This window comes from Aquila chrysaetos, unplaced genomic scaffold (assembly GCF_900496995.4).
Source record: "Aquila chrysaetos chrysaetos unplaced genomic scaffold, bAquChr1.4, whole genome shotgun sequence".
NCBI classification, from domain to species: Eukaryota; Metazoa; Chordata; class Aves; order Accipitriformes; family Accipitridae; genus Aquila; species Aquila chrysaetos.
Genome location: NW_024470392.1, coordinates 97,767 through 119,218, shown reverse-complemented (window position 1 = coordinate 119,218; position 21,452 = coordinate 97,767). Strand labels below are relative to the sequence as shown.

The following is a 21,452-nucleotide window of genomic DNA, read 5'->3' as shown; positions in this document are numbered from 1 at the left end:
TTCTTTTCCAATCCTGATCCCAAGGGCAGTCTCCCCCCTTGCCCCTCCCTGAGTCAGGACACCTGGATCCTGTGGTTGCAGGCTGGATTTTTGGGCTGTAAATCACCAATTTTGGTTAAGCAGAGGGAGAGGAATGGGGATCCCCGTGGCTGGGATGCCTGTGTTCCTGATATATGGGGGCTTGGGGGGTGATTAAGGGTGACGGTGTCTTATTTCCTCCCCCTCTTCCAGCTGGTTGTTCCCTTCCCCTTTCCACCCTCCGACAGTGCTTGGCACGGGCACCACCATCCCTAGCCGCTATCGGTATCGTTCCCTGGTACCGGTGGCACGGGGTAGGGACGGTGTTCCGTGCTGGTGTGTGTTTTGGGGGTGTGGGGGGGGGGGTTGGACCTGGTACTCCAGCCAAATGGGAGTGGGGGGCAGGGACTCCCACCTGGATTTTTTGGGGTTGATGTCAAAGCAAGGACGTGCAGGTGGTTGCGCTGTTGTGTGCGGCTGTGAACACTGTCACCCTGAAGCAGCCAGGGTGGTTGTACCTGGTGCTGGACAGCCTGGATCCAGGATCAGATCCATGAACAACCAGATCTTTTCCTTGGGCTCGCTGTCGCTCCAAAACAGCCGAACTGCCGTAGGATGCCTGTGAGCTGGCTACAACTCTCTGGCTGTACTGGGGTACCCCTGGTCTGGGGAGGGACGCAACCCCAGCGGCTGGGGTACGGTGTAGTTCCCCTTTCATGGTTAAACACCACAACAGACACGTGAGAAGAAGCAGGGTCCGGTTGTCCACTAAAGTGCGACTGTACATATGAGAAACCAGACCCCGGATACAACAGTCTGCGCGTACAGGACCCGACCTAACGCCGCACTCAAACATACAGCCCCAGCCACAGACTCTCCGACTGTGCTCACACCTCACGGCAGCTGGTTGTGAGCTACAGTCAGAAGATACAGCATAAAAAATGAATCCGTTTGTACCAACAACTGATCCCAAACCAGCCATCGGCTACAGCCGGACCGTGCGTTACAGTAACCGATCCCAATGTGCAATACAATTTGATTGTACGTACAAGTTGTGCACTACAGTCTGACTAGACTTAACTAGACGCAGTTGTACACTACAGCCTGACATTAAACTACAGGAATTGCCACTTGCGATACAACCGCCTGCATCCCTGGGCCTGCTCCTGTGTCCCCACATCGCCTGTATCGACACTGGGCTACAATAACACTGTTACAGGGGGGGTTTAACAGGGCGGTTGTTTGCTACACCGGGAGCCGAGCTCCAGTTGTGCGCAACAGCGCGGGGGGATGGAGGGGATGTCGTGGAGGTGTAGCAGGGACAGGGTGGAGTAGGACAAGTCAGTGGGACTGTCTGACTGTGCTATGGCTAGAGTGGAGAGGGAGGTGGGACGACTGTAGGGGAGATGGGGCAGCTGTAGGGGAGTTTTGGGGGGGGGGGGGAGCTTTCGATGTTGTTAAGTCAGCCTTCACGCACTCTGCCCCCTCCCCCTTAATTAAGAACCACCCTTCTCCCCCCCACCCCATAGTTTTCTGACTGACAACAGTCGGAGGGCGGGTGACACCCAGAGCTCTGGGCGAGGGGGGGGACCCGGCCAGAGCCGTAGTCCCCCAGGTTAAGACAAAGAGATACATTTAAAAAAAATCAATAATAAGGCAGAGGCTCTGCCCTCCCTGCCTAGCCCCACCCACTGACCCCACCCCACTTAGCTCCACCCCTCGGCAAATAGCACCGCCCCTCTGCTCTAGCCCTGACACCCGTGGGAGTCACTTATAGAGGAGATGGACGCGGCTACCGTCACAGTTGCCCCGGCCGAGCTTGTCGGCTTGTTCTGAGACCAGGCAGCGGACCAGGGGGAGGTTGGGCTGGTAGAAGGGGGCCGGGGGGGCCGGGGCGGCGCTCAACCCCGGAGAGAAATGGTTGTCAGCCTCACGGGAAGGGTTGGATGACCGTCGGCGGGACCGGAGCTGCTGGCGGTCCTGGAGCTGCTGGCGGAGCTCTGATACACGTTCCTCTTTCTGCCGGGTGACAAATTTGGGGGGGGGGGGGGTGTCAGATACCACCTCACTGACCCTTATCAGTGTTGGGACCTGTGTCCCATGTCACCCCTGTTGCAGCCCCAAAGCTGGTCTACCCCTCTTGGCATGGGTAGCAACCCCTCGAAGCTACAACCCACCTCTATGGGGTGTCCACCCCCGAACCACATTTAGGGGTTTCCCCCCACCCACCCACCTCGGCAATGATTTTCTCCAGCTCCCGGTTCTCCTTCTCCAACAGTCGGGATTTCTCCTCCTCATTGTTGTTGGTGGATGAGCCCGTCTTCATGGTGTCCTGCTGCTCCGACTGCCACTCACCTCGGGTGATGAGACGTCGCATCTGCAATGGTCCCCAGTTGTCAAAGTTGTCCCCCTCCTCAAGGCAACACCCCCACCCGGTTGTCCCACGTCCCCTGCCGACTGTCATCGCCAATTCCGTGACCCTACTGGGGAAGAACCCTCCATGTTTGCAGAAGCAACACCTTGACCCTGCAAGGGAGGCTGTAGGACGACTGTTCCTCCCCTCCCCAGAAGAAACACCCGCACCCCGCTATCCCTTTCCCCACCAGCACCTTGGGGACGAAGAGGACAACCAAGGTGATGTAGGAGGAGAAGACGACAGCCAACGAGGCGAAGGCGAAGGCCGCGTCCTGTTGGCTGCTGAGGATCATGGTGACGGGTGCCGTGATGAGGCAGAGGACCTGTGGGGAGGAAGGCGATGTTTTTGGGAATCACTGTATGGGATGTGGGGTGAAGATGGGGGGGGACGGGACAGGACAGCCACCCCGGCTTACCGCCACGTTGTAGATTGCCATGCCCACTGCTCGGTGGTCATTGATCTTCTCCGTGGACACGCTCTTAGTCTCATACGCCAGAAAGATGCCCAGCAGCAGCAGCAACCCCTTGAAGCCATAAAATATCCCTGGGCGGGGGGGGAACCATGGGTGGTCAAACAGGGACCCCCCCACCTGGCCCCTGTGGGTGCCTGGGTCTCCCCTTGGCTCTCTACAATGCGCCGTGTCCCCAGCCCTGCTCGTACCCCCAACCTTGCCTGTCCCCCCCAGTCCTGCCTGTACCTCCCCAGTCCCACCCACACCCTCAGCCCTGCCCGTTTCCCACCCCCCTAAGCCCCCCCCATGCCCACCGAGCCACGTGTTCATCTTGGTGGAGCTGCAATGCTCCAGCTGGGGCAGGATGGAGACGTCCGTGTCCGTCTTGGGCTCCTCCTTGGTGAACTCCTGGGGGTGACGGGGTGAGAGACAGGGTGGGAGATGCGGTGTGAGGGTATATGGGGGGAAGCCTTTGCTGTGGGCTCCCCCCAGCAGCACCCCAATGCCGTGAGCAGCCCCCTGACATGGTAACACCCCCTCAACACCATGAGCATCCCCCCAGCAGCACCCCAAGGCCGTAAGCATCTCCCCTAGCAGCAGCCCAACACCTTGAGCATCCCCTCAATGTCAAGAGCATCTCCTCAGCAGCACCCAAACACCATGAGTATCCCCTTAGCACCACAAGCATCCCCCCAACATTGAGAACAGCCCACCCCTGCCGTGAGAAGTGCCCCCACCTCGATGGTGCGGTGCAGGGGGTCCACGATTTGCCAGATGATCAGCGTGACCACGTCCAGCCCCACAAGCAGCCCCACGGTGGCATACAGCTTCCAAGGCTCCAGGGTCTGGGTGTGGGGACAAAACAGTGTCACTAAGACCCCATGCCCTCCCCTCCCCCCCCCACTGGGTCACCCCTCACCTTCCTCTTCTCCTTCTTCTCCTCCTTCTTGGTGAAGACAGTGTGGACCCACCAGATCTTGGTGAACATGCTGCCATACGCCAGGCTGAACCCCAGCCCGAGGAGCCACAGCCGGGCCTGAGGAGGGTACGTGGGTTGGGAAAAGATGGTTGTACCTCCCCGTCCAGCTGTACCCACCTTCGCTGCACCCCCGTGGAGTGTAACCCCCCCTCCCATAGACCTCCCTTCACCCACTCCTTTGGAAGTCCACAGCTCTACTCCCAACTGTTCCCCTGGCTGTACCTCCAACTGTTCCTCCTCCGGCGGTCCCCATCCTCTGGTTGTCCCCACTCTGCCTGTACCCCCCCCCCCCGCAACACCCCACCAGCCCCATACCTGACAGACGAAAGGGAAAAGCCCCGGCCCGATGTGGTACCCGTCGAGTCCCAGGGGGAAGACGGCAGCGAGCGCCAGCGTGCAGCCCACAGCCGTCATGTTGTTCAGGTATGGCTGTGAGTTCTGGATGTACCTGGGAGGGGGTTGTTGAGGAGATGGTGTGTCACCCGGCCACCGTGCTCAGCTATCGGTGGTGTATGACGTTCAGCTAACCCAACGGGATGCGAGAAATGAGGACATGAAGTGAGATAACAGGAAACCACGTGCTACAGCCAGACCCTTGATAGCACCCGTAGCTCCTACGCAGTGAGACGGGCAACTGGGATATCTACTAACAACAATGTTTTGTCACTGTCATCTTGTGTAGGAGGACATGGGAGCATATAATCTCTTTTTTTCCCCTCTGGGTGTTGCTAACCACACGCTGCTGAGATTTCTTTTAGCAGCTATGGAAAAGGAAAGGTGCAATATTTCCCCAAATACCAGGAAAACGGGGGGGGATCACTGACCGGACATGCCCATTGTAGATGTTGAAGGCCAGGCAGATGATGGCCAGGAGGATGCCCAATGAGGCCAGCACCGAGACGGAGATGAAGAGCTTCTGGGACAGGAATCGGAAGGTGGTGATGACCTTGGTGTAGTCAGCTGGAGGGGCACCTCCTGCAGAGCCCATGGCACAATTAGGGAGGATGGAGGGGGGGTGTCTTCCCAACTCTTCCCCGTGGCGGGGACACCCACCCCCTGCTCACAGCCCACATGCGGCGCTGCTCACCAATCCACTTGTCATTGTTGTACCAGGACAGATTGTCCTTGGTGCTGTCGTAGTAGCCAATCTTCTTGTAGACACCTCCTGCAAGGGCAGCAGAGATGGGTCAGGTTGGAGGGAAGGAGGAGCGACACCCCTCCAGCGTTTGTGCACACCCCCACAGGATCACAGACTGGTTGGGGGTTGGAAGGGACCTCTGGGCGTCATCTGTTCCAACCCCCTGCTCAAGTAGGACCACCCAGAGCCCGTTGTCCATGACCACGTCTGTGTAGCGTTTGGATGTCTCCAAGGGTGGACACTCCACCACCAATCTGGGCAACTTCTGCCAGTGCTTGGTCACCTGCACCATAAAAAGTGGGTCCTGATGCTCAGCTGGAGCCTCCTGTGCTCCAGTCCTTCATCATCTTCATGGGCCTTTGCTGGATGCTCTCCAGTAGCTCTTTTGTACTGGGGAGCCCAGTGCTGGCCCATCTCTCCAGGGGTGACCTCACCAGTGCTGAGCAGAGGGGAAAGATCACCTCCTCGACCTGCTCCACCACTCCTCCTGATGCAGCCCAGGACACCGTTGGCCACCAAGGCCATGTCGCTGACTCATGGTCAACTTGGTGTCCACCAGGACCCCCAGGGCCTTCTCTGCAAAGCTGGTTGACCCCCAGCCTGTCCTAGTGCCTGGAGATGGTCCTGGAGCACTTCCCCTTGTTGAATCTCATGAGGTTCCTCTCAGCCCACTTCTCCAGCCCATCAAAGTCCTTCTGGATGACAGCACGACCCTCTGGCATCTCAGCCCCTCCTCCCAGTTTGGTGTCATCAACAAACTGGCTGAAGGTACTCCCTGCCCCATCATCCAGATCATTGATGAAGATGTTGAACAGGACTGGACCCAGTATGGACCCCTGGGGTGCACTGGCCTCCAACTGGACTTTCTGCTGCTGATCCCCACCCCCTGGACCTGGCTGTTTAGCCAGTTTTCAGTCCACCCTGCTGTCTGCTCATCCAGCCCAGACTTCATCAGCTTCTCTATGAGGATGTTCTGGGACACTGTAGAAAGCCTTCCTGAAGCCAAGGTAGACAACGTCCACTGCTCTCCCCTCATCTACCAAGCCAGCAGAAGGTGGTCAAGTTGGTCAAGCGTGACTTCTCCTTGGTAAATCCATGCTGACTACTCTTGATGACTTTCTTGTCCCAAGCTCCTTGCTTGTCCCCCAAACCTCCTCCACCTCTGCACCTCCTTCCGCCACATGCAAGAGCAGCTGTGTGTTGGTGAGGACACATGTCCTGTTGGACACGTGGCCAAAAGGGTGTGGAGAAGGGGGTTGTCCCATGTGTGTTGCCACCCCTTGAGAGGTTGTGCAGCGGTAGGACTTGTGGCGGCGTGCGTCTTGGGGTCGTTGTGTGCTGCTGTTGTGCAGACAACGTGGCCACAACGCCAAGCTGCGGCTGTTGTGCGTGAAGGGGTGTTGCGGGATGCTCGGTGGTGGTCACCACGTGCAATACGGTGACGGTGCCGCCCTGATATGGCTGCTGCCTGTGCTCACTCACCTTGCAGCTGCTCAATGAGTGTCCAGGCCATGCGGGAGCCACTGGCATCAAAGACAACGTGTCCCTGTGGGGTGGGATGGAGATGGGTGTCGGGGACCTGTCAGGTGGCAGGACCACGTCCCCAGAGGGTTGTTGGGAGAACGTTTTCTGTGGGAGTTTTGGGGCAGCTCACGGGGACACCCTTGACGGATGCCTTCAAGGCACCTTCACCACCACCTTGAAGGTGGAGGGGTTGGGGACATGGGAGACCTTATTGAGGAGAAGACGACACACCGGGGACTGGCAGGGGCTCAGGTGTGGGCAACGCACCGAGACACCCTCAAAGGCAGAGGAGTTGAGGGCCCGGTAGATCTCATCGGTGATGTTCTTGTTGTTGTAGTTGAAGTCCTCCAGGCGCAACCCCTTCTTGACCAGCTCTGCCGAGGTCTTGTTGAGGGCCAGGGCCAGCGCCCAGATGGCATCGTAGGCCAGAGGTGCCTCCTGAAAGCCACCTGTCTCCTCAGGGTTCTTGCCCAGCCTCTTCTGCAGCTTCTCAATGAACTCCTGGGACGTCTGGGATGAGAAAAAAGACAGCGGTGATGTGATGGGTGGGATGGAGTGGACCCCCTGGGAGTGTCATGTGTCCCCTCATCCTCCCCATACCATGTTGGAGATGCTGCGGGTGTTCTCAGGGTTGAGCATGACGATCTCGGTGGTGACGTGACCTTCCACGGCCTCGGCCATCTCCGCCTCGGTGCAGTTGATGGCCGGATCCTTGATGCGGAACCAGTTGTCGGCGTACCAGCCAATGAGGAACCAGACGTACTTCTTGCCATATAGCTTCTCCTTGTAGACCTGTGTGGGCCAAGGAGCAGTGGCCTTACCCTTGACCCCATCCTTCCCTCTGTCACTCTTCACCGCATCCCATCCAGTCACCCTTCACTCATCTAGCACCCTTCTCCTCATCCTGTCCATCCAGCTGGACCTCTGTCCATCCACTCTTCACCCCATGCCTCTGCTCAACCTTCCCACCATCCCACCTGCCCATGTCTTGTCCATCCAGCTGGACCTCTGTCCATCCACTCTTCACCCTGTGCCTCCACTTAACCATTTCCCTTCCCACCATCCCACCTGCCTGCCCATCCACCCATCCATCAGTCCTACCACACTCACACCCACCCACACATCCCAACACCTTTCTGCCCACTGACCCACACGTCCCACCACCCTTCGCTCCATCCCACCATCCATCTCCCCACTCTCCCAACTGCCCCACGCCCACCTGATGTCCACCCACCCTTCTCTACTGCACGGCACCCATGGTCCCATCCTCCCACATGCCCCCCACGGTGCCCACCCACACCACATCCCCCCTTTCCCCTCCTCACCTCGCAGAAGACCTTACGCGCCTCCGTCTCATAGAAGAGCCCCACAATGATACGGGCGTCCTGGCGCTGCGGGGAGACAAGTCACCCTGGGGTGGGACTTCTGCTCCTAGAGGGTCAAATCCACCCAGCCTCATTTGCATAACTTTGCATAGGGGTGCTGAGGAGGACCAGAACCTTGGCATTGGCACAGCCAGGTCATGGGCATTGCTACCCATCTCCTGGCTGGAGGAGATGCATCGTTGACCTGGATGCTTGGGCATCTCGGGGTGTCTCTGCTCCCTTTGGGGTGCAAGACATGGCTCCATCTGCACCCCGATGGTTGTGGGTGCCGTGGGGCAGGACTTGGTGGGGACGAGGACCTGGGCACGGGCAAGGCGGACTCACCTTGAGGTTGCGCACGGGCGCGGCGGGGTCGGAGAAGAAGCTCTGGCGGAAGGTGATCTCCAAACCGGCTTCCTTCACCCGCTGGTCCAGGTCATCGAGGGTCTGGTGGCGGGCGGGCAGGAGGGGTGGGGAGCAGGCAGGAGGGGCAGGCAGGGAGGGGGGGGGCGGAGGGGAAAGAGAGTGCAGAGTGAGTCCGGGGTGGATGGCGGGGTTGGGGGGCACCAAGCAGGGGTTGGGAGGTGGGTTGCTTGCCGGGGGTCAGCGTTATGCACCGCAGGAGGGGACTGAGCACGGACCTGGATGTCACCGGCTCCGGGATGGGGGCTGAGAGGCTGCGGGGCAGAGTTTTGGGGGGAGGCAGCAGCGGGCAGAGGTGGGGGTGGGAGGTTGCCGGCGTGCGTACCGAGGTGAAGACCTCCGTGGTCTGCTGGATGGTGGCGATCTTGGTCCAGCCCCACTTCTTGAAGAGCTGGACGCGGGTGGGGTTGTGCAGGGTGGCCGAGGGGTGGGTGCGGAAGAAGGTGGGGAAGCGCTGGCGGTTGGAGAGGGCGGGGGAGCTGGAGCCGTAGGAAAGCTGTAAGGTTCGGGGGGGGGGCTGTGTCAGCTCCCAACAGTCGTCGCTCCCCTGCCCCCGACACCGCTACAGCTGCCCATAGCCCATCGTCAACCGCTCGAGTGGACCGCGGGTGGCTGTACGGGTGCTGATGGCAGGAATCACAGCGAGTGTGGGTACAAACCGCGGACCACCGGCAACAGCCGAGCACGTAGCTACAGCCGGACGCGCTGCAACATCAGTGTGCGTCAAAACACCCGTATGCCCGGCAACAACCGTGTAGGCACAGCTACAGATGTAGCAACAGCCACAGAGGTAGGAACAACGTGAGAGCAACAACCACACATGTAGGAACAACCTGAGAGCAACAACCACACAGGTAGCAACAACCTGAAAGGAACAGCTACACAGGTAGCAACAACTGCAGATGTAGCAGCAACCTGGAAGCACAACCACACACGTAGCAACAACTGCACATGTAGCAACAACTTGAACACAACAGCCGCACAAGTAGCAACAATCTGAAAGCAACCACCGCACACTTAGCAACAGTCGCACATGTAGCAGCAACCTGAAAGCAGCAGCCGCACACGGAGCAACAACTGCACAGGCAGCAACAACCACACACGTAGCAACAACCTGAAAGCAACAGCCGCCCACGGAGCAACAACCTGAGAGCAACAGCCACACACGACACGCAGCAACAACCTGAAAGCAACAGCAGCAAACAGCAACAACCACACAGGTAGCAACAACCAGACACGTAGCAACAACCTGAAAGCGACAGTCACACGCGTAGCAACCATTGCCCACGCAGCAACACCCGTATTTGCCCATAGCCATGGCAGGACACAGCCGCAGCAGCGGCAGCAGCCACACCCCCAGCAACAACCGTAGCTACAGCCGTCCATTCCCCACCGCCCCCACCGTTTCACCGCACACCCCCGCTGCTTCCAGGCACGCCCCACCCCACCACAACCCCCTCCAACCCCCACGCGGACACCGAGACCCAACCCAACGCCAACACCCCATCCCGGTACACCCCAACAGGCGACAGCTCTCCAAGTACGGCTGTGCCACCTCCATCCCCGCCTTGGTTCTCCACCCAACCCAGCATGCCCAAGTAGGGTCTGAACAGCAGGCACGGGTGAAGGGGTGGGGGTCCCTCAGCTCCCGCCCCGTCCCCCTCCCCGCAGGACCCCCGTGGCCTTGGGGACATCCCCGGGGACGAGGAGGTGGTTCCTCACCACGATGAGGTTCCACATCCGGGCGGCCTCGGCCACCAGCGTGGAGACGCTGCTACAACCGGGCATGAGGATGATCTTGATGGGGTCGTTGTAGAGAAGCTCGTAGAGGTACTTGGTGGCCTGGCCGGGGTCACACTGCGGGGGGGGGGACGACACACACAAGGGGGTTGGGGACAAGGGGAGCGGCTGCTGGGACAAACCCCCCCCCCCCCCCCCCCAGCCCACCTTCTCCCAGTATAACCCACTGGTTGCCCCCCAGCTCCATCCCAAAGACCCTTCAAGGGGGACCCAGGCGTCCGGGCATCCGTGGTTTGATCCATCAGCTTAGAGGAGCCAGGCGTGCGGGGAAATGGGGCGGGGGGGGGATGCCTGCCCCTGCCCCCCCCCCAGCCATGCCCTGTTCTTTCTTGGGGTCTATGAATAATTCAGGGCACGAATGGTCCGGAAAAGGAGCCAGGCACCGTTGCCATGGCAACCCAGTGGCAGACCCAGCAGCATCCGTTGCCGTGGCAACCAGGCAGTACCAGTAAAGGGGGGGGGGGGAGGAGGGGTTTTTTTGGGGGGGGGGCAGTGGGAGAATGGGACAGATGGGGGGGATGCAGGACAGAGAAAGGTAGAGGAGCGGCGCTTGTTGGGGTACGGGACAGGCAGCTGGGGGGGGATTTGGGGGGGGGCATGAGATGGGGGGGGGGGTGGATGGGGGGGTGATGGGTTGGGGGGGCAGAGGCTGAAGGGAGGAAGAGGACAGAGGGGCGCAGGACAGACGGACGTGGGAGGGTGCAGGGTCAGGAGGAGGGGGGCAGGATGGATGGGGGGGGCATGGGGTGGCGGGGGGGGGCAAGGTTGGGGTCAAGGTCCCCCCCACCCACATACCGAGGCCGGGCACCTGGGTCCCCTCCCTGCCTGCCCCCCAAAAGCCCCTGCCTCTGCACAGCCCCCCCCCCCGCCTGCCCCTGCCTTCACCTTGAGCTGCCCACGCTGCCTCTGCCCTCCTCATCCTCCCCACACCCCCTGCCCTGGCCCCATAACCACCCCTATGCAGTGTGTCCCCCCCCCCAGCACCCCCCAGCCTACCCCAGTGCCCCCCCCAGCCCCTCCCACCCCCCCATCGCCCTCTGCCCCCCAACATCCCCCCCCAGACGCACTCTGCACCCCAACCCAGACCTGTACCCCCCCCAAACATGCCCTCTGCGCCCCACAGCCCCCAAACCCTCAGCACTCCCCCAGGCTCTGCGTCAGCACCCCCCCCCCCAGCACATCCCCTGCCCCCCACCGGTGCCCTATATACCCACGATGCCTCCTGGCCTCTGCCTGGACCCCCCCTGCCCTATATATTTATGTCGTCCCCCCCTCCTTGCCGTAACCCTTCTGCCCCTGCCCTATATACCTGCCCCCATCCTTGCCACCCTGCCCCATATATCTGCCCCATCCCTGCCACCCCCCCGTGCCCCTGCCCTATATCCCTGCCCCATATCCCTGCCCCATCCCTACCACCCTGCCCCATCTCTGCCACCCCTCGCTGTCCCCCTGCCCCATCCCCACCACTTCTCACCACCCCCTGCCCCATCCCACCACCCATCATCACCCTCCCGCCCCATCCCAGCACCTCTTGGGTGTCCCCCCCCTACCCCATCCCCAGCACCCCTTGGGTGTCCCCCCCTGCCCCATCGCCATCCCCACCACCCCATCACCGTCCCCCCTGCCCCATCCCCAGCACCCATTACCATCCCCACCACCCCTTGGTATCTTCCTACCCCATCCCCATCCCCACCCTTTTTTGGTGTCCCCCTACCCCATCCATGTCACCCCTCACCATCTCCCCACCCCACCACCTCTTGGTGTCCCCCTGCCCCATCCCCACCGCTCATCACCAACCCCCCCCGCCCCATCCCACCACCCATCCCCACCATCATCATCATCATCATCGTCTCCACCACCATCCCCATCCCCATCTCCACCACCCACCCACCCCCCACCCCATCCCACCCCCCCCCTCCCCAAATCCCCTCTTCTCACTTTACTGTCATGATGGATGAGCCGCAACTCGTAATCGGGCAAGATGTCCCTCCGACTGTTGATGTCCTCCAAGGCCATTCGGACGGCGGGGAGGCAGGCCTGGCCCCCCGGCCACCCCCCGCTCATGGGGAAGAGCGCCCCGACGTGTACTGCCTTCTTGCCTGTACCCACCGACGGGCGCGACACCAGCGAGACGCTGAGCACCACCAAAAGCCAACGAGGTGGCTTGGGTGACACCAAGGGACCCGCCATTCCCGGGGGTCAAGACGTATGGATAGCGGGGATTCGGTTGGCCATGGCGTAAGAGGGATTTGGTGGCGGCGGCGGGTGGTGGTAGGGGAGGGGGGGGGTGGTTGATGTCACCGGGCTCCGGAGGTGAGGTTGGAATGGTAATGAGGTGGGGAGGGGAAATGGGGAGTCGCGGGGAGGAGGGATGGGGAGGGGAGATAGAGGGATGGAGAGCGGAGAGGTGGAGGGATGGAGACAGGAAAATAAGAGGGACGAGGATGGAAAATAACGGGATGGGGAGAGGAAAAAAGCGGGATGGGGAGAGGAAAATAACAGGATGGGGAGAGGAAAGATGGAGGGATGGGGATGGAAAATAACAGGACAGGGAGCAGAAAATAAGAGGGATGGAGATGGGAAAATAAGAGGGATGGGGTTGGAAAATAGAAGGATGGAAAATAACGGGATGGGGAGAGGAAAATAAGAGGGATGGGGAGTGGAGAGGTGGAGGGATGGGGATGGAGAATAAGAGGGATGGGGACGGGGAAAAAAATAGAGGGATGGGGAGCAGAAAGATGGAGATCGGAGAAGAGGGAGGGCTGGGGAGCGGAAAACACGGCGGGATGGAGAGCGGAGAAGACGGAGGGATTTGGGGCGGAGAATATGGAGGGATGGAGATGGGAAAAGACGGGGGGGGGATGGGGGTTGGAAAATAGGGGGATGGGGATGGGAAATAGAGGGATGGGGAGCGGAAAATAGAGGGATGGGGAGGAAGGGATTGAGAGCGAGGGCTGGAGCGGAGCGCTGGGGAGGGCTGGGGGGGCTGGCAGGAGGGGAGGAAGGCAAGGGAGGGAGGGATGCGGGAGAAGGGGGGGGGGACACATGCGGTGGGAGGGAGGGAGGGATGGGGGTGGGAGGGTGATGGGGAGGGCTGGGGGGGGAGGAGGGAGGAAGGCTGGGAGGAGGAGGAGGAGGAGGGGGGGAGGGAGAGGGGAGGGAGCGAGGAAGGCTGGGAGGAAGAGGAGGAGGAGGAGGAGGAGGGGCGATGGGGGGGTGGAGGAAGAGGGCTTCAGCGCCATGAAGCTATGTGGGGCTGGATGAGGGGGTCCCGGGGGGGGGGCCCACCCCCCAGGGCAGAACTGGGGGGACCCGGGGTGCCCCCACAGCCCCACACCCAGCTGGGGGTGCTGAGGACAGGCCCAGCTGGGTGCGGGGGGGGGGGGGGGACGAACGGATATGGGGGGGACACGGGGACGTACTCACCTGAGATAGGGCGACGGACTGCGGGGGGGAAACTGAGTCACACAGAGGACCCCCCCCCGCTCCATCATGGGGGCTGGCACTCAGACACCCCCAACCCCAGGGACCCCCATGGGGGCCTGAAATCCCACCCCAGGGACCCCCCCACCAGAGACACCCCATGAGGACTTGATCCCCCACCCCAGGGACGCCCCCAACCCCACAGACACTCCATAGGGACCTGAACCCCCACCCCAGGGACCCTCCCACCCAAGGAATCCCCCAACCCCAGAGATACCAATGGAGACCTGAACCCCCACCCTAGACACCCCCAACTCCCAGAGACACCCCACAGACACCTGAACAGAACCCCTCTAACCGCACAGACACCCCATGAAAACCCACCGCCCCCACCCCAGACACCCCCCCAACCCCACAGACACCCCATGGGGTCCTGAACCCCCACCCCAGGGACCCCCCAACCCCAGAGACACCCAATGGGAACCTGAAGAGGAACCCCCCAACCCTACAGACACCCCATGAAAACCCAACCCCTCCACCCCAGACACCCCTCCAACCCCACAGACCCCCCCCCCTCCATCCACCCCCCTCCCACCCCTCGGGGACCCCACTCACGCTCGCAGATGGGTTTGGGGGTGCTCCAACGACCCAACTTGGTGCAGTTACTGCGGGCGCTGCCTACCAGGCGGAACCCGGGATTGCAGCTGTACTCGGTCCACGTCCCCTCCACCGGCACCCGTTCCATCGCCCGCGCCACCGCTTGCCCGTTCTCCAGGCTCAGGTGCATTTTGGGGCAGGTCCTCACTGGTTAGGGGGTGCAAAGGGTGGGGGGGGGGGGCGTCAATTCCATACCCTTCCCAGGGTAAGCCCTACCAACGCAGTGGGTGCTGGTTGGAACCTCTGGGGATGGTAAAGGTGGTGATGATGGTGATGGTCACGGTGATGGTAATGGGGATGCTGATGGTGATGGTATGTCGATGCTAATGGTGATGGTCACGGTAATGGTCATAGTGAAGGTCACGGTAACGGTGGTGGAGATGCTGATGGTGACAGTCATGGGAATGGTGATGGGGATTGGTGATGCTAATGGTGATCACGATGGTAACGGTGATGGTAACTGGTGATGGTGATGCTAACAGTGACCATGATGGCGATGGTGAAGATGATGGGCATGGTGGTGGTGATGGGGATGGTATGTTGATGCTAACGGTGATGGTCATGGTGGAGGGCATGGTAACAGTGATGGAGATGCTGATGGTGATGGGGATTGGTGATGCTAAAGGTGATCACGATGGTAACGGTGATGGTAACTGGTTATGGTGATGCTAACAGTGATCATGATGGTGATGGCGAAGATGATGGAGATGGTGATGGTATGTCAATTCTAACGGTGATGGTCATGGTGAAGGTCATGGTCACGGTGATGGACATGCTGATGGTGATGGTCATGGTAATGCTGATGGGGATTGGTGATGCTAATGGTGATCACGATGGTAACGGTGATAGCAACTGGTGATGCTAACAGTGATCATGATGGTGATGGTGACGGTGAAGATGATGGGGATGGTGACGGTGATGGTGACAGGGATCGTGATGGCGACAGAGAACACAATGGTGATGGGGATGTTAACACGGATGGGGATGACGATGGGGATGGTAACGGTGATGGCAATAGTGACAGTGATGAGGATGGTGATCACAAGGGTGAGGGTGACGGTAACGGCAATGGGGATGGCGACACTCACGGCAGCGGCTGGGGTGGCCCATGGCGGTCCAGGTGCCGTCGCGCTGGCACTTGCGCACCTTGGGCCCCACGATCTCGCGGTCGGGCCGGCAGACGTACTCGATCTCGTAGTCGAAGGGGAGGAAGCGAACGCTCTGCACCTCCTCGGGGGTCAGCCCCCGGTAGCGGATCCCCCCGTCCCGCGGCGGGTGGATGATCTGGCAGCCTGGGGATGGGGGGGGGGGGGGTCACGCCAGTTGCGGGGGGGGGGGGCAGGTGTCACACGCATGTCTTCGTGCGCTCGCACACACGTGTGTCATGTACCTTCGGTGAGGTTCACGTGGATGGCCGCCCGGTTGGGCTCCACGCTCAGCGCCGACAGCAGCAGCAGCAGCAGCATCTATAGGGACGGCGACAGCCCCACACTTATGGGGGGGGACGGACAGACGTGGGGGGGCCCCCCAACTCCTGCCTGCACCAGGCAGCCCCAAACCTCGCCTTACCGGGGCGGAGGGGGGCAGGATCTGTGCCGGGTGGATCGATGGATGGACACCCTATGGAATATGCTCCCAGCGTGCACATGCCCTGAATCCCCCATAGAGTACATCCCCTATAGGGTATATCCTGCATGCCCTGCATCCCCTATAGAGTACATCCCCTATAGATTATGCCCCACATGCCCTACATCCCCTATAGAGTACATCCCCTATAGAGTACATACCTTGTAGACTCTGTCCCATGTGCCCTGCAGCCCCTATATAGAGTACATCTCCTATAGGGTACACCCTATCGATTTCATCCCCCCTAGATTACATTCCCCATAGATTATGCCCCACATCCCCTATAGAGCACGCCCCACTGCGCGTACACGCACACACATAAACACGTCACTCCCTATAGAGCACGGCCCGCTGTGTGCACACACAAGCCCAGTGTCCCCTATAGAGTACCCCCAGGTGGATGCACACACACGTGCTGATCCCCTATAGAATATACCCCCACATGCGCACACCCAGCACACAGCCCGTCACCTATATGTACTTATAAGTCCTCTCCTATAGACATCCGTGCAATTTACACCCTGCTTGCACACGCACGGTGCAACCTACACCCACCTTACGCACAGCGCAACCTACACCCAGCTTGCACGCTCACAACACAACCTACACCTTGATTGCACACGCACGGTGGAACATACACTGTTTGCACATGCATAGTGCAACCTACACCCTGCTTACACACTCAGTGCAATCTGCACCCTGCTTGCACACTCACAGTGCAAACTACACCTTGCTTACATGCTCACGGTGTAGTTACACCCATTTGCACACACACGGCACAAACTACAGCCATTCACACATGTGCTGTGCAAGCTACGCCCCATTTGCACAGACAGGGCAAACTACACCCTGCTTACACAAGCACAGCATGAGCTACACCTGTTTGCACACTCAGGGAGCAAGCTACAGCTGTTCACGTGGGCTGTGCAAGCTACAACCCATTAACACACCCACAGTGCATCCTACACCCTGCTTACACACAGTGCAATCTACACCCCGCTTGCACACTCACAGTGCAATCTATACCCTGCTTACATGCTCATGGTGTAGTTACACCCATTTGCACACACGGGGTGCAAGCTACAGCCATTCACACATGTGCTATGCAAGCTACACCCTGTTTGCACACAGGGAGTGCAAACTACACCCTGCTTACACACTCACAGTGCAATCTACACCCCGCTTGCACACTCACAGTGCAAACTACACCTTGCTTACAGGCTCACGGTGTAGTTACACCCGTTTGCACACACAGGGTGCAAGCTACAGCCATTCACGCATGTGCTGTGCAAGCTACACCCCGTTTGCACACACAGAGGGCAAACTACACCCTGCTTACACAAGCACAGCATGAGCTACACCTGTTTGCACACTCAGGGAGCAAGCTACAGTCGTTCACATGCGCTGTGCAAGCTACAACCCATTAACACACCCACAGTGCAACCTACACCCTGCTTACACACTCACAGTACAACCTACACCCTGCTTGCACACTCCCAGTGCAAACTACACCCTGCTTACACACTTATAGTGCTAGCTACACCTGTTGGCACACACAAGGTGCAAGTTACAGCCATTCACATATGTGCTGTGGAAGCTACACCCTGTTTGCACACTCACAGCACAACCTACACCCCATTTGCACACTCACAGCGCAAGATGCACACACTTTGTCCTCTTCTATGCACGCACAGTGCAACCTACACCTTAGTTGCACACACACAGTGCAAACTACACCTTGCTTACATGCTCGTGGGGTAGTTACACCCGTTTGCACACACAGGGCACAAACTACAGCCATTCACACACATGCTGTGCAACCTATACCCCATCTACACACCCACAGTGCAACCTACTCCCTGCTTACACACTCAGAGTGCAATCTACACCCCGCTTGCACACACAGCGCAAGCTACACCTTGTTTAGGCACTCACAGTGCTAGTTACAGCCATTTGCACACACAGGGCATGAACTACAGCCGTTCACACATACGCTGTGGAAACTACACCCTGTTTGCACACACAGAGGGCAAACTACACCCCGTTTACACACGCACAGCATGAGCTACACCCCTTCGCACACTCGGGGAGCGAGCTACAGCCGTTCACACACGCATTGTGCAAGCTACACCCCATTTGCACACTCACAGTGCAAACTACACCCCTGTTCGCACACACAGGGAGTGAGCTACAGCCGTCCACACACGTGCAGTGCAACCTGCACCCTGCTTGCACACTCACAGTGCAACCTACATCCCGTTTGCACACTCACAGTGCAAAAGTACATCCTGCTTCCACACGCACAGTGCCAGGTGCACACACGTTATCCCCTTTCTATGCACGCACAGTGCAAACTACACCTTGCTGACACACCCACGGTGCGACTTACACCCGGCTTACACACGCACAATGCAACCTACACCCGGCTTGCACGCTCACGGTGCAACCTACACCTTGCTTGGACACTCACGGTGCAACCTACACCCTGCTTACACACACGGTGCAACCTACACCCCTCTTGAGCACGCACAATGCAGACTACACCCCGCTTACACACGCACGTTGCGGGGGGACGCGAGTGTGCAAACAGCCGGTACAGCCCCCTCAGCCCCCACCCCCTGCCCCGGGCTGTGTTCACCCACGTCCCAGATAAATAATTTATATTTATTTTAGAATTGGTTTAAATTTATTTTGAATTTTTAAATTCTTTTCAAAAATTTTTTTTAAAAAATTTATTTTCTTTCTTTTTTTCCCCATGATTTTTAAAATTTTAAAAAATTAATAAATAATTATTTAATGGGTTGAAGAATTTCCCAGCTGGCGCAGGGTGGGCCCGATCCTGGCCTGGGGGGTGGTTTGGGGGGGCCGGACAGGATGACAGGGACTCCCCCCCCCCCCCCAAGCTTCTGTCCCCTCCCCGTCCCCCCCCAAGCACAGCCAGGCCTTGGGGCAATTAACCCGGGCACTAATCAGGGCTAATTAGAGGTGCTAAGGCAGTTGCTTGGTTACTGCTGAGCTCGTAGGATGCAGGCGTGGCCCCCCCCGGCCCCCCCCCCCCGCTCCATATTGCCCCCCCCGGGTGGCACTACTGGGGGGGGGGGCACCCATGGGACCCCAGCTGGGGGGTTGGGGGTGGAGGTGCTGGGTGCTCCCCACCCTTGGCAAAGGGGGGCCCCCCCAGCACCCCAAATTTCCCCTCGCCAAGGATGGGGGGGGTCCCAGCATTGGGGGGGGGGGTCCCAGGATTTGGGGGGGGCGTCCGGGATGAGGGGGGAGGTGTCCCAGTGTGTGTGGGGGGGAATAGGGATCCCATTTTGGGGGGGGGGGGGGGGTTTGGGGGTGCCAGGGCCCAGGCTGGGGGGGGGGGGGCTGTCAGGGTCTTGGGGGGGGGAATTGGGGGGGCAACAGGGGTCTCAGGATGGGGGGAGCGGGGGGGGGCAGAGGGGTGCCAAGATGGGGGGGGGGCAGGGGTCCCAGGATGGGGGGGGTCCGAGCATGCCAGGTTGGGGGAGGGCTCTGAGGGGGGGTGCAGTTTTAAGGGGGGGGCATTATTGGGGTGCAACCCCTGCGTGAAAACAAGGGGGGGGTGTTAACCCCACCCTCCCCTGGCCACAAAAGGGGGGGGGCAGTGCCCCTCCCTACCCCCCCACCTCTCCCCACCCCCCCACCTCTTCCCAACCCCCCCGCTACAGCGTGGCCCACCCCACCCAAAAAAAGGGGGCACCCCCTATTTTTTTTTTTTGGGGGGGGGAAGTGTTGGTGGTGTCTTACCTTGGCCTGGGCTTGTCCGCGGGGGGGGGGGGCACAGAGGAGGAGCCTGGGGGGGGGGGCTGAAACTGGGGGGGGGGAGGTGAAATGGGATGGGGGGGTAGCGATGTGGGGGGGGACACGGGGGTGGGGGGGACACGGAGCTTGGGGGGGTGTCACGGAGCTCGGCGGGAGGACAGGGAGCTCGGGGGGGGTCACGGAGCTCGGGGGGGGGATCACGGAGCTGGGGGGGGACGACACGAGCTCGGGGGGGGGAGGATGAAGATGGAGATGCTCCGGATGGAGGATGGGAAACTCCCGGTGATGGAGGGATGGGAAAAAATCCGGGGGGGGGGGGGGGGGGCTCGGATGGACAGACAGACGAGATGGGGGGGGGGGGGGGGCACGACCGGTCTCAGGAATTGGGGGGGGGGGGGATGCGGCGCGGCGCCACGGGGATGGGCGCTGGGGCCGGGGCTGCCCGCGGGAGGGACCAGGGGGTGGGGGAGGGGGGGAGGGGGAGGGGGGGGGGGAGGGGCCGGCTCCGCCTCGGTGGAGGGGAGGGAGAGGAGTGCGCTCCGCTGCGGGGGGGGGGCTCTTGGAGGGGGGGGGGTATGGGGGGGTGGGTGACAGTGGGATTTTGGAGGGGGGGGACGACACACACCCGTGCGGTTGTGCTGTGTGTGTGTCCCCCCCCCCATAAGGCTGTGTCACACGCGTGTGTCAAGGGGTTCCTTCTCCCCGAGGGGGGGGCCACCCCCCACCCCCCACCCCAGCCCCAGACCCTCAGGGACCCCCCCGAGACCCCCCAGCGCCCGCAGGGACCCGCAGCTCCTCGCACACCTTCGCCCACCCGCCCGCTCGCACCCGCACACGCGCCTTGCACGCGCGCGGCCTCCCTGCACCGGCGCCTTGCACACGCGCAATCCCCCCCCCCCGGCCTTTACACACCCGCACCCAGGCGCTTGCACCCGCGTCGCCTTGCACGCTTGTGCACGGCCACAGGGATGCACCCACACACAACTTTACACACACACACAGCCACGGACACCCAGCACTCGCACGCTCATCACCTTTCACACTTGTGCACACCCACCCACACACAACCCCCACGCTTGTGCGCACACACACGGAGCCACGGACACCCAGGCACTTGCACCCTCGTCGCCTTGCACGCTTGTGCACACCCACAACGACACCCCCCCACACCTTTACGCTCACACACACGGAGCCACGGACACCCAGGCACTTGCACCCTCGTCGCCTTGCACGCTTGTGCACACTCACAGTGATGCACACACACAACCCCCATGCTTGTGCACACACAGAGCCATGGACACCCAGCCCCTTGTCGCCTTGCACACTTGTGCACACCCACAACGACACACACACCCCTTTATGCTCGCACACACAGAGCCACAGACACCCAGCCACTTGCACCCTCGTCGCCTTGCACGCTTGTGCACACTCACAGTGACACACACACACAACCCTCATGCTTGTGCGCACACACAGAGCCATGGACACCCAGCCACTTGCACCCTTGTTGCCTTGCACACTTGTGCACACCCACAGTGACGCACACCCACGCACACGTGCAGCCACAGACACCCAGGCGCTTGCACCCTCGTCGCCTTGCACGCTTGTGCACACCCACAGTGACGCGCACACACAACCCCCATGCTCGTGTGCACGCACACACACACAGAGCCACGGACACCCAGCCACTCGCACCCCCACCTCCTTGCACACTCGTGCACACTCACCGCCCCAACATACACCGACGGGCAGACCTGCCCACAGCCCCCCCCCCATTACCCCCCCTCAATCCTTTGCACGCACACCCAAATTAATCCCCCCCAACCCCTTGCACACGTGCACACACC

At 60.5% G+C, this 21,452-nt stretch overlaps 1 protein-coding gene across 2 annotated transcripts; it reads right to left on the bottom strand.

The window, feature by feature from the left end:
* Positions 1 to 759: 759 nt before the first annotated feature.
* GABBR1 (gamma-aminobutyric acid type B receptor subunit 1) lies at positions 760 to 19,635 on the bottom strand. 2 transcript variants are annotated; one of them, XM_030006695.1, is made up of 23 exons: positions 19,591 to 19,634; positions 15,584 to 15,659; positions 15,282 to 15,485; positions 14,152 to 14,340; positions 13,540 to 13,557; positions 12,052 to 12,212; positions 10,036 to 10,170; positions 8,639 to 8,809; positions 8,236 to 8,337; positions 7,852 to 7,917; positions 7,127 to 7,318; positions 6,794 to 7,036; positions 6,485 to 6,548; positions 4,952 to 5,029; positions 4,689 to 4,839; positions 4,180 to 4,312; positions 3,805 to 3,921; positions 3,623 to 3,730; positions 3,200 to 3,293; positions 2,850 to 2,977; positions 2,628 to 2,756; positions 2,252 to 2,395; positions 760 to 2,037 (listed from the first exon to the last, which is right to left on the bottom strand). In XM_030006695.1, exons 2-23 carry the CDS (start codon positions 15,657 to 15,659, stop codon positions 1,786 to 1,788), a joined length of 2,955 nt encoding a protein of 984 aa, XP_029862555.1. In that variant the 5' UTR covers positions 19,591 to 19,634; the 3' UTR covers positions 760 to 1,785. The 2 variants fall into 2 exon arrangements, with proteins under 2 accessions (XP_029862555.1, XP_029862556.1); XM_030006696.2 differs by lacking the exon at positions 8,639 to 8,809 and having other exon boundaries at positions 19,591 to 19,635.
* Between the last annotated feature and the right edge of the window lie 1,817 nt (positions 19,636 to 21,452).

Bases quoted from the DNA above. Each gene is read 5' to 3' on its own strand.
- GABBR1 (XM_030006695.1), bottom strand. From the start codon at position 15,659: ATGCTGCTGCTGCTGCTGCTGTCGGCGCTGAGCGTGGAGCCCAACCGG. The intron at 7,319-7,851 runs GTGAGGAGGGGA...TGGCCCACACAG, and splicing joins CGCGTAAGGTCTTCTGCGAG to GTCTACAAGGAGAAGCTATA. The intron at 2,038-2,251 runs GTGGGTGGGTGG...GTCACCCGGCAG, and splicing joins TGGAGAAAATCATTGCCGAG to AAAGAGGAACGTGTATCAGA.